At 32.5% G+C, this 22,505-nt stretch overlaps 1 protein-coding gene and 2 long non-coding RNA genes across 8 annotated transcripts; 1 reads left to right on the top strand and 2 right to left on the bottom strand.

Annotated features, from left to right (window-relative positions):
• Window positions 1-7,077: 7,077 nt before the first annotated feature.
• Window positions 7,078-9,953, bottom strand: LOC128197708 (uncharacterized). The gene is made up of 2 exons (XR_008250391.1): window positions 8,961-9,953; window positions 7,078-7,364 (listed from the first exon to the last, which is right to left on the bottom strand). It is a non-coding gene; the product is annotated as an uncharacterized LOC128197708 (long non-coding RNA).
• Window positions 9,954-10,639: 686 nt separating this feature from the next.
• On the bottom strand, window positions 10,640-15,956 carry LOC108338247 (uncharacterized). Of its 5 annotated transcripts, none has more exons than XR_008250389.1 (3): window positions 14,692-15,948; window positions 12,678-14,545; window positions 10,640-12,278 (listed from the first exon to the last, which is right to left on the bottom strand). It is a non-coding gene; the product is annotated as an uncharacterized LOC108338247 (long non-coding RNA). The 5 variants fall into 5 exon arrangements; XR_008250388.1 differs by having other exon boundaries at window positions 12,678-14,761; window positions 14,852-15,947; XR_008250386.1 differs by having other exon boundaries at window positions 12,379-15,956.
• Window positions 15,957-18,236: 2,280 nt separating this feature from the next.
• On the top strand, window positions 18,237-22,086 carry LOC108337214 (beta-1,3-galactosyltransferase 7). Of its 2 annotated transcripts, none has more exons than XM_052881106.1 (11): window positions 18,237-18,694; window positions 18,909-19,005; window positions 19,130-19,176; window positions 19,283-19,509; window positions 19,601-19,664; window positions 20,264-20,336; window positions 20,418-20,538; window positions 20,648-20,735; window positions 20,812-20,937; window positions 21,553-21,662; window positions 21,752-22,086. In XM_052881106.1, exons 1-11 carry the CDS (start codon window positions 18,603-18,605, stop codon window positions 21,898-21,900), a joined length of 1,194 nt encoding a protein of 397 aa, XP_052737066.1. In that variant the 5' UTR covers window positions 18,237-18,602; the 3' UTR covers window positions 21,901-22,086. The 2 variants fall into 2 exon arrangements, with proteins under 2 accessions (XP_052737066.1, XP_017429176.1); XM_017573687.2 differs by having other exon boundaries at window positions 18,238-18,694; window positions 19,292-19,509.
• Window positions 22,087-22,505: the final 419 nt, after the last annotated feature.

Genomic DNA, 22,505 nt, shown 5'->3' with positions numbered 1-22,505 from the left:
TGCAAACTTACTTCAACTAAACACTTGTGGTTAAAGTGGATAACGACATTGATGTGACACACTCATGTTAATTTTTTAAATAAAGTGACAAGTTGTTAGATACTTAATGCTTAGTCTAACGTGAATTTTTACTTTTTTTTTAAATTAAAAATATTGAGAAAAGTTAATTGAAGTGAATTGTTTCCAAAAATTAAAGATTTCCACCTTGCACCAGCCACCATCCTCTTCCCTCAACCCTTTTGTGCCACCATTTCCACCTTGCATCAGCCACCATTAACATCGTTTAGCCACCATCTTCATCATCATCACAACCAAAACTTCAAAAATCCAAAAAACTAGGAAGTCACTGTCAAACTCGCATTTCCCCACCATAATTGCAAAACCTAGTTTGTGCCACCATGGAGATCACCACAGCAACCCAAATTGAAACCACGAATCCACCATCCACCTTCACCCGAACCATTGAAACGCAGGAATCCAAGTCGCGAAGCTCGAACCCAACCTCTAAAAACCCGATTCAGACATCCTAGTTCAACCTTCGAACAACGACATCACGGAATCGCCTCCTCCATGGAAATCTGCAAAAAAACCCCAAATCACGATTCATGACAACCATCAACGTGACAAAACCCCCAAATCTCACAGCCATGGAATCCTAATACGCGAGTTCTCCATCACACATCTTCGCAGCATCACCACCATCGCCAATCCCTAAACCATAAACCCTACAACCATCTTCTCCAGAACCCTCATGTATTCTCTTTCTACAAATAGAAGCCACACAAAATGTAGAATCCCCTTCATCTTGCAGATCAAACATGCAAAAAGACCCAAGCAACAGAACAAAAAAAATCCCCAATCTTCATCGCGAGTTGTAGCCCCGTGAGCATTCACACTGATCAACCATGAGCCAAATCGCGCTACCACTGTGAGTTACCTGTAGGAAAACCATATTCGAACCACCAAGTGAAACCCAGAAACTCAATTCGTACCTTTACCAAGACGTAGAAACCAATTGCGACTCCACCTTCATCTTCCCTCGCAAGCCACCTGACAACTTTCCATGTCATTTAAAACACTCCTAACAACTTGTCACATCATTTAAAATACTAACATCAACATGTCATATCAACGTCTATTTAACAATGTTGGTCCAATTTAATGGTAAGGGTTTAATTAAAAATATTTTGAAAAAATGAGGACCCAATTGAGACAAAAAAAATAAGGATTCTATTTGAGATTCCCAACAAGAAAGAATGACCTGGAGAATGATTAAACCTTAATTTTAAAATAAATAAATAAATACTTTGTTTAATTTAATTTTTTAAATACATTTTAATCATAATTAAACATTTTTATTTGTCGTATTTTTAATATACTTATTATTAAATAATAACTTATACTTAAAGTATTATTCTTTTCTCTATGCTATTTCTTTTATTCTTCATTTTTTATCCTTTTATAATTTTTAATTATTTAATCATTTAATAAATTATTAATGATTAATTTATATTTAAATTATTAATTATTTTTTATATTGTTTTTAATTTTTAGTTTTATTCTTTTATATCTTTAATTACTTTGTCATATAATAAAATTAAATTTTAAGAAAATATATATTTTAGATTTATGTCTTAAAATAATATTATTTCAAAAAATAATATAGATTTATTAATAATAAAAAGTATTAGCATTGTCATATTAAAAAAAATAGTCATGTAATAATTTTATCTTAAAAAAATTCTCCATACAAAATTATATTTATCATTATTTTATTAAATTATTATAGAAATATTTTTATTGTTGAATATTCTTATTTTTTATTATATAAAAATCAAAATGATATTATTTAATAAAAAAATTAACATGATTAGCATATACATGTAACTTGTTTTAAATAATGGTTAAGTATGTTTTAGTACCAAAGCCAAATTGATTTTCATTCCTATATGAAAACTTTGATACATTTTAAAAAAATTCCACATAATAAAATACTCTTACATAAGCGTGCACCACGTCATCACATTTTAACATTGTATGTGAAAACTTAACGAATATGGCTTAATTGACTTAATTTTTCAAATATTTGGACCAAATTGAGACATTTTACAAGTATATAGACCTAATTTTGACAGTTAAAAAAACGAGGACCTACTTGAGATTCCCCAACAAATATGAAGACTACCGAAGGTTAAACCTTAAAAATAAATGGATATAATCATTTTAATTCAATCATGTTAATTTGTTTACTTGTTAAACAGTCTCATAGACTCACATTTGAGCTAAAATTTGTCTAATAGTATAAAAAATTCAAGCAAACACCACTTGACATGTAAAAAGATGTATTACAATTGGGCTATAAGGATTATATCCATTTATTTTAAAAGTTTGAAGATCAAATTATATAAAAGGTTTAAATACAAAAACAAATTCTAATTTTACATTAAAGTTTAGAACTAAAAATATATTTAACCCATTAAATAATTATTTTTGCCATAAAATATATTAAAAGATTGTACTTAATAGTTACTTTTCAAAGGTTTAGTATAATAAGAAAAAAATCAGACTTCTTAATATTATAAATTTTGTTTTATTTTCATTGAATTCATTTTTTACAAAAATTGTTAATAAGCTTGTGACTTTAATAAGACCAAAACAAAAATAAAGACTAATCAACTAGTTCTCTTTAAATATATTATCCATGTATAATATTGTTATTAGAGGAGTCTAGGAATATATATATATATATATATATATATATATATATATATATATATATATATATATATATTTATTTATTTATTTTGATTAAACGAGTCTAACAACAAAAATTAGACAAGTATAACAAAAAGACTTTAGATAAAAATAATTGTACTAAATATTTTTTCTATATTATATTTTTCATTTTTAATTTTATTATTTTATGACTTCTAATTACTTAGTCATTTAATAAAATAAAATTTGAAAAAAAATATTTTTCTTTTATTTTTAAAATAATATTATTTAAAAATAATATATATTTATTGATCATTCAAATTGTTTACACTACAATATAAAACAAATTGTAATGTAATAATTTTGTCTTTAACAAATTACATTTATCTTTTTATATTAATTTTATAATATAAATATTCTTATTATTGAATACTTTTCGTATTTTTAGTACGGACATAAAAATTGGCATAAGATTTTAAATAATTATATTTATAACAATATAAACTAAAATATTGCATTTAATAATTTATTTCAAATGTTTAGATTAGATATTTGTAATAAATTTTGTTATTATTTTAATTATTTTATCTACGTGAGGGATTTGATTTCGATTAGGCGTACATCTCTTTTCTGTTCAATTCCTCAACAATTGAAGTCGAAAAAGGTACATACAATTTTTCAAAATTCTAGCTATTATTTTAATTATTTAATCTAAGCGAAGGAATTTGACCTTCCTTATACAATAACTAAAGTCATACATCATTTTTTGTTTCGGCCCTAATAATTGAGATCAAAGAGTGTGTCAAAAATTTAAAATTTTTAAGGGTATTTGGCAATACCCTTTTTTGCCTCGATTCTTGCAAGAATTGAAGTCCTTCACTTTTTTCTACTTTGATTTTTAAAGAATCAAGGTCAAAAGTTGCGTAATTTTTTTAAAATTTTTCAACACTTTTAGGTTTTAAATTTTTTGGGGTTTTTTTTAATTATTTTATCTGAACAAGATGATTTGACTTCAATTTTTATTATAATCGAAGCATAATGTGTTGTCTAGGGTTATTTTTGCCACCAGTCTTCATTGTTTTTGTCGTCAAAGTCACCACACCGTCGTTGCTATCACTCTTCCATTCTCTTTTCCCTTCCCTTCCACATCTCCTACTTCATAACCTCTACTTTGCTTCCATTTCGAAATTGCAGGAGAGAGGTTTGCTTAAATGTTTTTGTTTTCTATTATTTTATTTGAAAGGTTAATGCAACTACTTAGTGTTAAGGTTTTTCACACTAGACGCAATTTGTCACTCCAAATATTTGTGAGGCCTCCAATTCCAACTTGTTTTGTGTTCCAAGGTTCATGAAAACTTTTCACTTTTTTGTAAATATTTTTTAATATTTTTATTTGTATATTTATGTTAAAGTATGTTTTTTTTTATGTTTAATATGTTTTCTTTTGATGTTTGATATATGTTGTATTAGTATTTAGTACATTTACTTCTTGTAAGGATAACATATTCTTATATATAGATTATGACTCGTTATGGGTGTAATAAATATAATGTGTTGTTTATGTATTGAATTTATTGTATTTTGTGCAAGTTAATATGTAAGAAAAAAAAACAAAAAAATATATTAAGAAAACATTTACATTATGCTTGAGTTATAACCATAACTGAATCATAAAGTTTGGCTTTGGTTCTAGTAGAAAGCTTAATACCCTTTTCAATTTTAAAATATGATTTAATTTTAAGGGTATTTGACCTTAGTTTTTCTAATAACTTAGGCCAAATATCCTATTTTGGCTTGACTTTTGTAAGAATTAAGACATGCACACAGAGAGACACAAACACACACACACACACAAAGATACACACATCAACACACACACACACACATAAAACACACGCAAATACAAATGTACATAGACATAGACATGCACACACACACACACACAAGTCCACACTCAAAAAAACACACACACACACACAAACACACACACACAAACACACACACACACACACACACAAACACACACACACACACACTCACACGCATAGAGACACACACACACAATATGTAACACCCCTTCTTAGAGTGTTACAGGAAAATTTTCCATTTTATTTATTAAGAAAATGTCAATTTCCATTTATACATTAATCTCATCAATTTATAAAAACATCATTATAAATTTTCAGTAGATAAAATTTAAATAAAACTCTCATTGTCAATCCCCTCTCTCGTCAACCATCGGCTCCATAATCATCAGTATTCCTATCTAAGCTCTGGTATGACAATACGAGTTATACGATCATCTCACAAATACAAACACAAACACAAATACAAACAAGTAGGGTGAGCTAACATGTAACAGATAATTCATCCAACATGCATAAATATATTACCTCACATAACAATAATCATGTTATCATGCAATAATTATACTAGACTTGATCATCACACCATACAACAATCATACTAGCCTAAATCCTCACATCATACAATAATCTTACTAGACACGACCATCTCATCATACAATAATCATACTAGACATATTCGTCTCGATGAGATGTTGATGAGCAATCACGAAAGGTTGTGCATTTGTGATGACCTCTACTGCTCTTTACAGATACACTTCCAATACAACACTCCATGTCATCAGCGCATAGACTAGGATCTCATGCCCCTCTCACCACATAATTCATCCTTCTCTACTTGAGACTGGATGATTATTAGAGTATCAATATAACCTCCAACAGTAGGACCCTCAACATCAACGTGTACAGTAATGAATTACAACCATAGAGTCTTTCCACGAGACACTTGACCAATCTCACTTCATATTCATATTCATATTCATCAACCCATTCATCATGCAATACATATTTGATCCAAAATCATGTTGGTAGCTTAACATAGAATAATTTTCAAGTCAATGATACAATCAGAGATACAAATCAATAAATACAATTACTCATTTCACCTAATATAATCAAATATTATTAACAATTTAACTAGTTATAGTTTTACGTGGGGTGATTATTCTTTGTTATAGTCTCTAATTAAAGATCTGATCTATCAAAGTAAATAACAACATATTTAGAACATACTATACAAGTTTTAGTTCGATCCAACGATTAATGAAGTGAAAATCTTAATTTTATCTAGCTGACTCAAAAATATAATTTAAGATGGGATTTAGTTTTCTAATAAACCCGAAAATAGTTTCTCAACATATAGACATCCAATTAAAAATTCGAGCGATCAAGGTGAATAAATATGTCAATATGTCTTAGAAACTACATATTAAAGTTTTAGATTAATCTAATGGTTAATTAGGTTGAAGTTGAAGTTTTATCGAAATTTGAGTGGATTGACATAATTATGTATTATATAAAATATTTAATTATGTATTATATAAAATATTTAATTCTTAATAAAATTTTATTTTTCATGTATCATATTTTGTTAAATATATACAAAATTAAAAATACTTTTTTTTTATTATAGTAGTTATTTTATTTTTAATGAACCAATTCGTTAAACTAAGTAATGTGTGATAGGTCATATCAAACTAATGTGTTTTAGTAAGATATTAAAGTTTTATTTGAGAAAATTAGCTTATCAGTTAGTTTCTCATTCATTAGTTAGTTTGTAATCGATAAGTTAATTGAAAATTAACAAACTTTTAACTTACAACTTTTGAAACAATAAGTTAGCTTATTGAATTATAACTGTTTAAATTATTTAATAAAGTATGTTGGATTCAAGTTTAACATACATGTGTTTGGTTTTTACTATGTAAACAGTTAAGTATAAAAAAAACACACACACATATAAATGAAAAGTAAGAGAGAAAAAAAAAACAAGTAAATAATAAAAACAAAGGATTCTTACTGCTCCTTTCTTTATCATCATTGTAAATTTTCCCTTCAAATGTTTGCCTTTGGGAGACAAGGTTACATCTGCTACTCACTCTTTTTAGTACAAATTATATGATGAGCTTCTAGAGTTGTTCTTGTATGTATCTCTAGTATACACTCACTTTAATATATTAACCAAAAATTCAATAGAAATTTCGATTTTTCTTTTTTCTCCTTTTTCTTAATAAATTAAATTAATAACTAGTTGTGATTTTTTTTTATAAATAATAAATTAAATGAATTGCTTCTATTTTTCTTCTCTCATATAAATATTGGGATCTAGAAGGGTTTTTTTAGTTTTAACTATTAAAACATCATTGTTATTATTCTATTACCATACACATTAATATTTTAAGAATAGTTTTGGGAAAATATTGCAGTATAGTTTAACTGAACACTAACTGTAACATCCCAAAATATAGTAATTACCATAGATCAGAATTAATTACAATTAACAGTAAATCAATGCAGTCTTTATATAAATAACAGAGCTCAAGGTTCAAAAGTCGAACGGCTTGGATACAAAAATACCGAGCGTAACACAGAAACAGGAAAGTAAACTAGAACTAACGGTTTTACAAAAGAATTAACCGAACGTCCAAATAAGCTAACATTTACAACCTAACATCTACGAGCGCTCTAATCAAAACGAAAGACGGACGTCCTACTGCTCCGCTTTCACTTCCACTTCAACCAAGTTTTCTTCTTCGATCACATCCTCTAGGGTGGCCTCGCCTTCTGCTCACATCCACACGGATGATCATTGCAAGACAAGACGAACGTACATAGACAGCAGGACAACACAAGGAAAACGAAAGGGTAAGCTTATATAGTTTAAGTTATACATCAACACATACAATAAAACATTTCATTCCACACAAACACATAGTTTAACATATAACATCATGTAGTATCTATATATATATATATATATATATATGTGTGTGTGTGTGTGTGTGTGTGTATGACGACCATCCGGACTGTATGAACCGTGTAGCTACAGGCGTCCTTGCACCCGAGTGATGTAGTAACTGGATACACTCAACAGCTGCCACTCGAGGTTAGCTCTATCCAAAGTACCCCTAAGGAATAGAACCTCCTGCCATTCCCACACATGACTACTCTCCTCTACATGAAGATGAGTATCACGGAATATCAGGATGGACCAAGCCAGCATTAGCAATAGCCACAGTCATACTTTACCAATTTAATATCCAACATATATAAGACGTTCCTCCCTGGAACGCTCGTTCAAATTCCATAATCGTATAATCATGTAATATAGTGTTCACACGTCTTAATATTTCATATTCATAACATTTTCATTCTATGTTCCACTTTCTTAAAAGCACGAACGTTCAACTTTCTGAAGGAAGAGGACGAACGTAAAAAGCCAGATTTAGAAGAACTCAATAACAATCAGGAAGACTCCAGAGTAATAAGACCATTTTCATAATAATTTAAGTACCAAGAGGTCAGGTTGACTCAACTTGGACGAAGATACCTCAAGAAAAATACTTAACTACATTGAGAACTTTTTGTTTAAAAGGGGTCGACTGCCAGTCAATGACCGAACGCGCCAATATTCATTTACTAAGTATTTTGGACGAACGCTATTTACTTGCGTTAAGGAATCAAAGATAAGGACGAGCGTTCGGTTTAAGACCGAACACTACATCAAAGCGAACGCTAGGTAAATGACCGAAAACCAATCATGACGAACGCTTGGTATAAGACCGAGCGCTCTTTAGGACGAACGCTTGGTATAAGACCGAGCGCTATTTAAGACGAACGCTTGGTTTAAAACCGAGCGCTATTTAGAACGAACGTTCGGTATAAAACCAAACGTTACGTATTTTAAAGTTAAGGTATTTATATACAGCTAAGCTGAACCGAACGCTCAGACATTTAAAATGGGGACGCTCGTTCTCGAACAGAATTCTTTCGAAATGAAAGAATTTCATTCTAAGTTATTTCCAGGAAACACGAACGGTATAAGACCGTACGGTGACGAGCGTAATTTATCATAGGGAGAATTATCATATCCAGATTTTTCAACTATCTTAACTTTAACATTTTTCATATGATTCATACTTTATAACTTCACATCCAATATTACTTTACAAACTTTATGGAATTCATCACATTAATAACTCATTCATTACAGTAATAATCCATTTTTCATACGTATCAAAACAACATGCAGTTCAACCAAATCAAAATCATATTCCATAACAGTGATCGTTCATAACAGCTCACTCATCATACTTTTCATACATGCAAACCAGATCATACAACATACAAGTATAAATTAAACATATAAGCTTCCCTTACCCGGATCAATATGTGAAATGTCCTAAAGCAGGGGTATGGTGCGTCCTTTAACAGCGTTCTACTCCAAGGTCCACTTACTAACTTTCACTTAATCTATACACCAGAATCAAACATAACTCAGATTTCACCCATGCATGAACCCAGAACATGGTTTCGCATGAAACCTAATGGACAACGACTGGAGGAGAGGACTTACCAGCTTAGATCCTAATTCTGTTCGGTCCAAAATAACGTCCGCGTCTCCGAGAACTTTCCTACGGTTCTGAAATGTGATCGGAGGAGAGGCGTGAGATTTACAGTAGAGAGAAGTTGGGAGTTCTAGAGAGAAGGTGGAGAAAATGAAGGGTTAGGTTCAGAGGGAGATGAAATGTGCGTGCAGGTGAGAGAGAGAGAGTTTTTCAAAACTCAGTTTTGTTGATTCCACGTCAAAACGGACGAGCGTCTCCCAAGCTGACACCTGCACTCCCACTTCTGATTTCAGAAACTTCTAACGTGACAGGTGGCGTTCGTGCATGCAGAGAGTGGGAAGAAGATTTTTCAGAAATTGGTTTTCTTCCCAAGTCAAGCGGACGTCCTCTGATACACGGACACCTGCCTTCCACTAGCATTTTCAGAATTCCCCTATTTGTGACACTTGGCAGTGGAGTTTCAAATTAGGGAGAGGGTTTTAATGGCTGAGCATTGAAGTGGCGTGCATTAATGGTAATGTGACAGAAATTATCATTGCTAATTATCAAGGGTCTCACACTAACCAAATTAACCATTTTTAAAAATTTATGTACTTTATTTATAAATCTCTCAAACCATTTTCATATCTTAACAATGGTTAGTGTATAAAGAAAATTATTAGAGCATATTAATGTAATAATGTGATACGGTAGTGAGGACGTGAGTATTGTATAAAACTTAGTATAAGCAACATGTGTTACGGGAAAGTGAAAATCTTAAAACTAAGATGTGGGATTTGTGTAAGATCTTCTGTCATTAATATATATATATATATATATATATATATATATATATATATATATATGATATAAATAAGATCACCTTAAGAAAAAATAACTGTCCAAATGTGGTGGTATTATGAAAATATTCACGAACAATAAAGAATCAACACAAAAAATTTAGAATTTTTATTTATTTTAAAATATTATTCGTTGTGTTTAATATTAAATTGTAATTTAATTATACTGATTAATTTAATTTTATATAATAAAATTAATAATATTTTTTATTTAATTATAATGTTATTATTTTATATATATATATAATTATAATCTATTTAATAAAAAATGAAAGTGTAAAAAGTTGAATTTAAAATTATAAAAATGTGGGTTTGACGTTGTTAAAGCAAAATTTTGGATAAAGGTATGTAAAGTACTTATGATTTAAACGAAGTTGGACTAGACTTTTACTCTTATTTTTGTATAAAAAATCTTAAATTGCATTAGTTATAAAAAGAATACTAACTAGGCTGTATTAGTTTTCTATTTGATTCAATATACATATTAAAGAATATGATTCAACCAAGTTTATTAAGTTTCTTTATTTTCATTAGTCCAAAACCTACGTTTATTTAAACAAAATATATATATATATATATATATATATTATAACTAATTTCGACAGTTTGATATTATAGTTATTATTTATGATGAGATATCATTATGTTATTATTGATAACAATGTTATTATATGCTTTAAATAAATATTATTTTAATAAGAATATGAATCTACGATCCATATAAATATAACTAGTATTCTTTAAGGAATACTTACTTCATAATTACTTATATTCACTATATTAAAAGATCATAAACTCCTTTACTGACTTAAGCGATAGAGAGTCTTTTCAGGTGGATCTTCTCCCTCTGAATAATAAGGGATTCAATTTTGACCAACAAGAGCTTTCAAGCCACCGCTAGGATCTTGCCTCATGTATGCAAATTCACGTTCAAGATCCCACTAAGATCATTTGGTGCTCACCGTGAGGCCCCAATAAAACTCTCCCTTGACCTCACCTCCACATGGTCACCACACGAAGGACTGCTTAACTCGCCCATGAGATGGAAGTTAACCAGGTGGCGACCCTAAAGCAGCAAATGCAAAAGCTCATATAATAGCATAACAAAAAGCGCAAGCAATATGACACCGAGTTGGAATCCATGTAGGCTCAACAACAAGCTAATCTACACGAACTCCAGAAACTTCAGACACAATGCACGACCCTTGTAATTCCTTAACAAGACACAACCCATAAGCTCAGCAAGATTCCAGTAGAAGCTGAGATTGTTCTCCTCAACACCAGAGCAGGTCAACTTGGCACAAAATGGGAGAGACTCATGAACGCTCCCGCCACTCTAACCAAGACTGATCTCCTCAACGTTGGACTTGGAGAGAACAAAGCTAGTTAGCCTGTCACAGAATGAGAGAAAGTTGTGAACGACCACCACTTCCAATGAGAGCCTCGTTGGCACAAATATCGTAACCTAGACCAAAATGCAAAATCAGTGGAGTCCCACGATTCTAGAGAACATCACAAAAAGCGGACAAACCGGCAAGAGCCAAGTGAGTGGTAGTCGATCTACTCGGCAAAAATCCTCGAAGAGCTCAAAACAAATCAACTTGGTGCATGACTAAGGAGACTCATAGACGGTCCTACCACTCAAGATAATATCGCAATAGACATCATAGCCCCTTCCGAGATGGAGAGTTGGGAAATTCTGAGATATACTAAGCATCTTAGCAAAAGGGTAAAGCGGGAAGGACATTAGACTTCCTGAGCACACCACCAAAAACCTCGACAGGCGAGTCAATCGGGAAAAAGAGCATTCTCAACACAAAGAAAATTGTCTATAAAGCACACCCGAACATGTCATACTCACACAGTGGTAAGACACCCTATAACAAAGCGATTGTAGCGCCTCCATTAATAACAAAGTTCTACAACCAAGTGTTATAAGATGACAACCTCGGCCTCAAAGCTCGGCCAACAGAGAATAAATCTCAACTACGAAGCTCAACCGACAAAGGATAAAGGTTAGTCATGAAGCTCGGCCAATAGAGAATAAAGTTCTGTCGCAATGCTCAACCAATAAAGAATAAAGATTGGCCACGAAGCTTGGCCATCAAAGGATGCAAGGCTCGCCCACATGAAGCTCGACCCACACGTGCTTGACGGTAAAAGCTCGACTCATTTCATTTTTGTTATTTCGAGAGTAACAACCTAAGACACAATCACCGGGAACAACTTAATCATTGCAACAACCATAAAGTCCACCTCACTGACGTGAAAGGATGGTCAGGTCCCATAACCTACAAGAGCAAAACATTAAGTCATTGACCGTAGGAACACACCCTTCAAACGGAGGTTGTTGCCATGAGCATAACCACAACAATCAAGTTGCACACAAACCTTCACTACCATAAGGAGTTATGCCAACCGTTTTCATAACCACGAGTAATATCGTCCAAGAGTTATCACTGTCACCATTTCCAACTAATCGATACACAATCTTAATCCACTAAAGTGCAAGTGCAACTCGGTGTTTCAGTGTCCGAGTACAAAAGAAGCCTAGCATTATAGTGCCTAAGCACCAAAAAAGTAAAACGACTTACCAATGCCAAGAGTACAAAAAAAAGACTCGGCATGATGATATCTACCACAAGAGTAAGTCAACAACCCAATATAGGAAAAACTTAGGATTTCAATACCTGAGTATAAGAAGACTTCAATGAGTACAAAAACAACTTTGTGTTTTAGTGGCTAAGTATAATATAAGATCGGTCTTCTAGTGACCGAGTGCAGTAGAAGCTTGACTTCCCAATGATCGAGTATAGTAGAAACTCGGTTGTCCAGACTCCATGTACGAGAATACCTTAGTGTTCTAGTACCCGCCTATGGTAGTAGATTACAATTCAACATTGCAATACTCGAATCCAAGAAAGAACTGTGCAGAAGGTACACCTAGTATGAATAAAGTCTGGTTATAAAGAAAAAACCTAATTGAGGTCAACCTAAGACAAACATCAAAAGTAGATAAGCATGGAGAAAAATGTCTACTGATAGAATTCCTAAGACGACACAAAGACAAACATCATTATATTCCCAAAACCTTTACTTGGGATCATTCATTTTGTATAGTTATTTGTTTCTACTTCTTTATGCTAACGATAACAATAAAGACTTGCAAGAGAAAGAAAGACAACCAACACAATGGGAATTTACTTCCCTAGGCTCCTCTTGCAGACACACAAGGACAACTAGAAAGCCTACTCTGACAGCAAATAAAACCCACAAACATGGCACAATAAGCCCTCAAACGAGGCAACTGAGTTACTAAATGAAAACGAGAAAAGTCTATAGAGGTGGCAACAAGAAAAGTCCACAAAGGTGGAAACGACAAAAGTCTACGGAAGTAGCAACAAGAAATGATCACGAAGGTGGAGACGAGAAAAGTCCACAAAGGTGGCAACAAGAAAAATCCACGGAGATGGCAATTAGAAAAGTCTACAAAGGTGGCAATAAGAAAAGTCCACAAAGGTAGCAATGAGAAAATTCCATGAAGGTGGCAACGATAAAAGACCACGGAGTTGGCAACAAGAAAAATCCACGGAGGTGGCAACGAGAAAAATCCATGAAGGTGGCAACGAGAAAAGTCTATAGAGGTGGCAATGAGAAAAAGATCACCAAGGTGACACCCAATTTACTTAGACGATACTAAAATTCCTCCATGTGAGGCACCAAAAACCCTCTAAACGAGTCATCGCAAGCCCTCAAAACAAGGCACCAAAAGCTCTTTAGGCACCACTAGCCCTCCATGTGAGACATCGAGCTACATCAACAAGTAAATCGTGCTACTTCGAGAAACTTTCATAAGAAAGACCTCCAAGTGAGGCACCGTGCAACTTCACTAAGAAAATCGAGTTACTTCACCAAGTAACCAACCAAAAATCCCTCCAAGCAAGGTGAGACATCAAGTCACTTAGACAAAATAGAAGAAACATTGAGTTATTAGAGTAAAAGAACACAATTCATTCAATCGAGTACAAGATAAGCTCAACGTCTTAATACCTAAGCACAAGAACATCTCGACAACCTAGTGCCCGAGTACAAAAAACAATTCAATGCCTAAGAAAAGGAACAACTCGACATTCCACTGCCCAAGCACCAAAAACATTTTAGCATTTCTAGTGACTAAGTAGAGGAGCAACTCAACATTCTAGTATATGGGTAACTCGACCAGAGTATAGGAGCAAATAACAACTCGGCCCAAGAGCAAATTAGCATTCCAAAACCAGAGTACATAACTTAACCATTACCCTAAGTCTAAACTGAGACTAAAGAAGGCAACCCACCTCTTTCTTCAAACTCTAAGCATAGGTCGTCAGCCCGCCAATTAGGAGCATGATACTCTCCTTAACCTAGACGAGCAGCATCGAGCCTCAAGGCTGACAAACTTGAATAAAATAGTTGAAACTTGGTACTAATTCCAGGTCTCTTTTTGTTAGCTCTCACCGACCTTAGTACACAAATCGACCAGGATGTCCCACCTAACCTTCACCTAGGCCACCTTTACTTCCTTCGACAATGGGCGAATTCAAAAAAGAAGACATGAAACACGGGGACAAGCTCAGAGAGGACTCAAAGAGCGAAGAGGATTGCTTAGAGAGAAGTAACGATAAAGAAATCCAAGATAGAAAAAAGTTAAAATAATCATTAACTCACCCTAACCTGTAGCAACACCCAACAAAACCTGCCTAAAGTTGGTCGCATAAAAGTGAAACTCACCTAAAGCCTGCAACACCTAACATAGTTTACCCAAGCTGGTAGCCTAGCATAAAAATTTCCTAAAGTCCAAAACACAAGTTGGAAGGGTTATCCTTACACAACAGTTTTCGAACAAGTTCAGCCGAAGGGCCAATCTATAAACGAGCTTGGCTGGAGGGCCAATACACAAACAAGCATAGTCGGAGGGCCAATCCACCTATGAAGCTCAGCTAGAGCTCGGTCAGAAGGTCAATCCACTTGAGAGCTCGGCTAGAGGGCTAATCCACTTGCGAAAAGGGTCAAGCCACATAAGAGCTCGACCAAAGGGTCAATCCACATCCGAAGCTTTGCCAAAGGGCCAATGCACAACGACCTATGTCGAATGACCAATCCATTTTTAAACTATACCAGTCGGCTCAAGATCGACCAAAGATCAGTCATGATCACATAAACCAAATCAAAACTCTCGACACTAGGGGCCTTATGTTCCTACCCAACCCAATAGATATACTAAAGAGCATAACCCAACAAGACTCATTAAGCCTCATCATCTTGGATCAACCCAAACCTACGTTTATTTAATCAATATCCACATATCATAACTAATATCGACATTTTGGTATTATGGTTATTATTTATGATGGAATATTATTATGTTATTATTAACTACATTATTATTATATGCTTGAGGTACGTATTATTTTAATAGGAACATAGACTCACGATCGATGTTGATCATGTAAATACAATTAGTATCGTCTAAGGAATACTCACTTCATAATTACTCATACTCACTATATTAAAAAAATAATCATAGACTCTCTTATTGACTTGAACGCTAGAAAATCTTTTACAAGTTGATCTTCCTACTTTGAACAACAACATATTCAATTTCAACTAACAAAAGTTTTCAAATCACCACTAAAATCTCAATCCCTATCTACAAATCCATTCTCGAGATCTCAATCCTTTGCAATGACACTAAAAAAACCATAGTGAGAATTAATTTATGGACTTAAACTACATATAAATTTAAGGCTAAGCATAATTACTTTGGTTACCGTAAACTATGGATAATCTATACTATTTTGTACTATGAAAACTGAATTATACTGTTTTTTAGTTCAATTTAAAAAAACTAAACTTTTTCTATTAAAAGTTTAGTTAACTGTTTTAAATTCTGAATTATATTTTAATTTGGTTTGAAACTTTTACTTGCTTCGCTCTTTTTTTTATTTTTCAACAACATAAAAAAGTAATACATATTCGAGTTATCTTTTAGATTATAAAATATGGATAAATAAATAAATAATTGTTTTTAAAGTTCTTTAAAAAGTTAACTATAATAATTATTAAAATAAAATAATATTATTAAATTTATACTAAAATTATTATATATTTTAAAAAAACTAAATTTTATTAAATTGTATTAAGAATAGGTAATTATTTTGTAAATTAATAAAACCAAATATATTTATAAAAATAAAAAAATAAAAATATGGGTATGAGAAAACAATTATAAAATATAATACAATTATATATATATATACGTGTATATATATATATATATATATATATATATATATATATATATATATATATATATATATATATATATATATATATATATATTCTACTTTGGGTGTCATGTTCAAATGGTTAGTATTTTCTTTATATTACAAATATTCAATATTATTAACATATAAGCAACACCGGTATATGTGTTTAAAAATTTGTTAGATTTCAAAATAATACTAACCATGAAATAATTGCAATGAATACATAGTTGATCGAGGTCGTACCCGAATCAAATTTAATATGTAATTAAGTGTAGTATAGACTAGGAAGTGACTCTTAGATCATCTCTCAATGACCAAACAGTGGTTCAAGAATTAAGTCGAACACTTGGTGGGGGGTGTTTGAAGGTGTTTATGTGAATGAAAACGAACTAAATTAAAACTTGAATTCAACAAAGATTCAAAACAGGTTGGTGTTTACATCAATTGTTGTGCTTCCAATCATGGATTAACATAATTAAACACTACTCTCGCCCTAAATCAAACACGAATTAACCAATTAAGTGAAGGTTGATCCGATCTTCAAAAATGTGAAATTAACCAAACAAGTTGCACGAATTCAATCAAATCTGCACCCACAGTCCAATTAACTAAGCGAAAATCAAACATCAATTAGGCAACTAAGCGTATGCCCAATTGCAAACACAAACTGAATTGACCTCATGCAAAGCAAGAACAACTCCATCAACACAATCCAGAAATCTCAAGGATGCAAAGCAATATCCATAATCACCAACCCAAACAGATTCACTCTTCCATTAAAACGAAATTAAAGAACTCATTGTAGCAAACGAAATTCATCTTGAAAACGCAAATGAAAACGCAAATAAAAACGCAAATGAAAATGAGATTGGAAACGAAAATTGAAATGCGACAATGAAAGGGAAATTAAAGGTGCAGAATCGAAATAGCAAAGAGAAGAAAACGAAATTGCATTACTGGAATTGAAAGTGCATCAAATTGTAAATGAAAAACCTAAAACCCCAAATTGGGGGAGCTCGTCCTTGTTGTCCAAAGCTTAGGAAATGTAAATGAGAGAGTGAGGGATGTTTTCCCCCCTTTGGGTCCTAAAACCCCTAGTCCTAGGTGAGCCCAAAATTGGGCTTTTAGTATTTTGATTTAAAAATGGCTCAATGGTTCAAATCTGTCCAAAAATACACTAAAAACGAATTTACACATGAATTAAATCTAAAACGCTTATGTGGAGAGTGGTTGTTGACATTCTTGCCCTCTTGAAGTCCCAAAATAATATTTCAAATAATTCCCTACAATTAATAATGTAAATAATTAGTCTCAGATAATTCAAATTAATTAAAATAAGAATTATTGATCAAATTAAGCCCAAATATCAAAACTGAAGAAATATTGGATAATTAAGTACAATTCTATAATAAATGTATAAAAAACTAAGTGAATAGTGTAAAAATATTGACTCATATATATATATATATATATATATATATATATATATATATATATATATATTGGATAATTAAGTATAATTCTCTAATAAATGTATAAAAAACTAAGTGAATAGTGTAAAAATATTGATATATATATATATATATATCAAAATATGTTTTTAGAGACAAGTAGAGTTATTAATTAATTATATAAGTTCAATTTTTAAAAGTTGAATAGTTAAATTATTATACTAAGTAGTTCAGTTTCTTGAAATTGGTAGAAAAGATTAATAAAATAGCATTAATAGACAGCTTGGTGGGAGAGGAATGGAAAAATGATTTTAAAAATGACAATTGCTTCTCTCTTATCAATCCAACAAAACATTAATTAACTTTTGAAATTCTAACATTTTCATAAAATATTCCACTCAAAAATTTCAAATAGTTGACTATTGTTGTCCTCGTTTTTTTAGTTCTTGATGTATTCTCATATAAATATCCACAAATCAAACTGTTAAATAAAAAGAGTGTATTTGAAGTTGTAGTTCTCGGACATAAACACAGAACACAGAATCAATATGAAGACTCGTGGTTCCGCCAAAATCTCTGTAAAATGGGTTCCAATTTTCTCTGTATTTTCCTTCATTCTTGGAATGATCATAACAACCAGGTCACTATATCTTGATCGTCTTAACTTTTTTCTTCACACAATTTTTATTCGATTCTTCTCTGTTCACTGGTCCTGTTTATTTTATTTTGTTAAACTGAAATACTGAAGTTCCTAAACCCTAAACCCTAAACCCTAAATATCCACAAATCAAACTGTTAAATAAAAAGAGTGTATTTGAAGTTGTAGTTCTCGGACATAAACACAGAACACAGAATCAATATGAAGACTCGTGGTTCCGCCAAAATCTCTGTAAAATGGGTTCCAATTTTCTCTGTATTTTCCTTCATTCTTGGAATGATCATAACAACCAGGTCACTATATCTTGATCGTCTTAACTTTTTTCTTCACACAATTTTTATTCGATTCTTCTCTGTTCACTGGTCCTGTTTATTTTATTTTGTTAAACTGAAATACTGAAGTTCGAAACTTGAGTCTGTGAATTGGCGCTTTGTTTTCCCAAGTTCAAATTTTTATTGCTCATGTTAATGATTGAACTCAATAACGACAACGTTGTTTACTTCGCAGGATGTGGGAGGCACCTGAGTCTAATGGGGTGCTTATGTCAAATCATCGACGCGACCAAGAACTGCAAGTGGTGACAGGGGATTGTGCCACTAAAAAGGCATGTTTTTATGGTTCACTCCCAGTGATCTCTTCAGTTCCATTTGCTGATGTTTTTTACATTACGTTCTATGTTTTTTAAATTTGTGGTGGTGTTTTGAATGTGTCACGTGCAACCTGTGCAGGATAAGGATGTAATGAGTGAAGTGTACAAAACCCATGAGGCCATTCAGTGAGTGCTGAGAGGAACATGTTTTTAGTTGTGGTTAGATTTGTTTCCTTTTGCAATTTGCAATTGAAGTGTTCTTTGAATGATTGGTGTTTATGTTTTTCTGGAGCGGTGTCAGATCTCTGGACAAGCAAATTTCCATCCTTCAGATGGAGCTAGCAGTGGCAAGGAGTGGCAGAGAATCTGAAATCTCAGATGGTTCGGCTAACACCTTGGCCACAGGATCCTCCATTGAAGACCCTTCAAGGAAGAAGATGTTTCTAGTGATTGGCATAAACACTGCTTTCAGTAGCAGGAAGCGGCGTGATTCTGTCAGAGAGACTTGGATGCCACAAGGTATCTATGAATGGAAATTGTTTTAATCTAATCTAAATGGTGATGCACTCATTTCTGATAAGTTGTGGTTTTGGCTTCTCCCTTTGGTCAGGGCAGCAGCTTCTTCAACTGGAACAAGAGAAGGGAATTATCATCAGATTCATGATTGGTCACAGGTTATTTCTTGTAAGATTCTGATTGTGCTAGTAAGGTGAAATTATCATCAAAATAAAGTATGGTGTGAATCAGGGGAGAGTTACAATAATGTCTAAAGTAACTAAGGTCAGCAAATGAATTAATGGCTTTATGCATAATTTCTTAAAATGTAAAGTCATGTGAAGTTTCCTTTGTCATGTGAAACACCTTCATATACTATTTGTTGATATGATAGCACCGAAAGATTTTTCCTGTTTTATGTGACAGTTATCTCCATTACACAGTTATCTGACCGGTAGATTCTAAAATGAGCCACAAAATTTGTCACGTAGAACTTCATTTTTAACCCTTACCTTGTAGAAGAACCATTGGTGACAGAATTACAAATTGCAGTAGAATTTTCTGTAATCCTTTACTTTATGTATTTGTCAATCACTCAATCTCATGTTGAGATGATCAAGCTCATAGAAGATTCTTGACATCACAAAAGAGTAAATTCTGAAGTTACCATAGGCATGCTTTTTTTATTACTCTGATTGAAAATAGATACATGTTTAAAAGTGACACACAGTTACCCTTAACGGAACTTACATGAATGATTTTGTCATGGTTGTCTCAGTGCAACTTCTAACAGCATTCTTGATCGAGCTATTGATTCAGAAGAAGCTCAGCACAAAGATTTCCTTCGCCTGGTAACTCATATCACTGGATCTGTTTTTGAGATAAATCCTGATAATCCATCAGGATTATGATATTGTTAATTCATTTTGTAGGAACATGTTGAAGGGTATCATGAATTGTCTGCAAAGACAAAAATTTTCTTTTCTACTGCAGTTGCAAAATGGGATGCTGATTTCTTTGTCAAAGTGGATGATGATGTCCATGTCAATTTAGGTATATGATGTCTCAATACTCGACATTTTTCTTGTGTTTCCATGCTTTTGTTTCCTCCACCCCATTCCCTTCACAGGAAAGGTTTGTGCTAACAACTGCTGCCATGTAGGTGTACTTGCAACAACCCTTACTCGTCATCGTTCAAAACCCAGGGTGTACATTGGATGTATGAAATCTGGACCTGTTCTTTCACGAAAGTAATTCCACTTGACTTATGTTTTTCAATTCTCCTTGTTGTGGCTCTGTGTTATCTGATCTTGTTTCTTTCTCTAGGGATGTTAAGTATCATGAACCTGAGTTTTGGAAGTTTGGAGAAGAGGGTAACAAATACTTCCGACATGCAACTGGACAGATATACGCAATCTCTAAGGATCTAGCCACCTACATTTCCATTAACCAGTATGGATACAGTTTTTCATTCAACACCAAGCCACATTTTAGTTGACGGTACAAGAGGGGTTAATCTATAGTATACAACATGGACAAGCAGTGATAGATTTAACAAAAAAGGACCATTTATGCATGGGTGTATGTTTAAGATTAACTTTTTTCACCTTTGACACTCACTAGATTCACCATATACTTTGAAACATTTTCCAGTGTTGGAGATTCCACTCAACTAAACTAAAGATAAAACAAATTTACAAATAAAACAAATTTACAAGTAGGTACAAACCTTATCTTATAAACCGGTTTAGTAGAGTAAAGTTAGGTTTAAAATTTATTTCTTAAGATAGTATTAGAGTCATTTGAAAAATTTATACTAACGATGTTTGTTATTTGTTGGATATTTGTTGTTTGTTGTCAGTGTTGGAAGTCTAACATTGATTAAAGATAAAGTTAATTTAGAATATATATATATGTATATATGGATGTAAAATTATTTTACAAACCGGTTTTGTGGAGGTTGAGTTATGTTTAAAATATGTTTTTTAAAAAGTAGTTAAAAGGAGTTTTCTATTGTAGTTCATGGATGAGTCCAAGTTTAAAGGGTGATCCTAACTGTGATTGCAGGCCAATATTGCACAAATATGCCAATGAAGATGTGTCACTTGGTGCATGGTTCATAGGTCTAGAAGTTGAGCACATAGATGAGCGCAGCATGTGCTGTGGAACTCCTCCAGGTATGACATGTGGAAATTCTTAGAATATGTGACACCAACTTGGTGTCTTCTTCCCATGACACGTTATTCCTAACCAAATGTTTGTGCAGACTGTGAGTGGAAGGCACAAGCAGGTAACATATGTGTTGCATCCTTTGACTGGAGCTGCAGTGGAATATGCAAGTCCGTGGAGAAGATAAAATATGTGCACTCAAAGTGTGGTGAAGGGGATGGAGCCGTTTGGAGTGCTTTAGTTTAGGTTTGTTTTTGTGTGAGGGAATATATATAAGATAATTAGTACTATTATTATATCATGTAACATAGGCCTCTTTTGTTCCTTTCACCCTTCTGCACAATGCTTTTAAAGGTGTGCAAGGTTAGTTTTCAATGTAGCATGTACCCTAGATAAATGAAATTAAATGAATTATAGAATCACTTTCTTTTTCTTGACTAGTATGAAATCCAAAACTTCACAAAATTAAAATTCAATTGCTTCAACTATTAAAAAAAGTTTAAACAATAAGCTTCTACTTTTTAAATTATAGATGATTCTTTATATTTATAAGTCAAATTGTAATTGGGTTTCCTCAGCACAGTTGTATTAAAGTAGATGAAATATGTTTCTATCTAATTCAATAGACATACTAAAGAGTATAGCTCAACAAGGTCTATTAAGAATCTTTAATATGAAACCATACAAATCTATGTCTATTAAGACAATATCCACGTATCATAATTAATCTCGGCAGTTTAGTATTATAGTTATTATTTATGATGAGGTATCATTATGTTATTATTAACTATATTGTTATCACATGCTGGAGATAAGTATTATTTTAATGGAAACATAGGCCCACGATCTAT

The sequence above is a fragment of the Vigna angularis genome, chromosome 7 (assembly GCF_016808095.1).
Source record: "Vigna angularis cultivar LongXiaoDou No.4 chromosome 7, ASM1680809v1, whole genome shotgun sequence".
Taxonomy (NCBI): Eukaryota; Viridiplantae; Streptophyta; class Magnoliopsida; order Fabales; family Fabaceae; genus Vigna; species Vigna angularis.
Note: the sequence above shows the minus strand (reverse complement) of the source record. Positions and strands in the feature narration are given on the sequence as shown.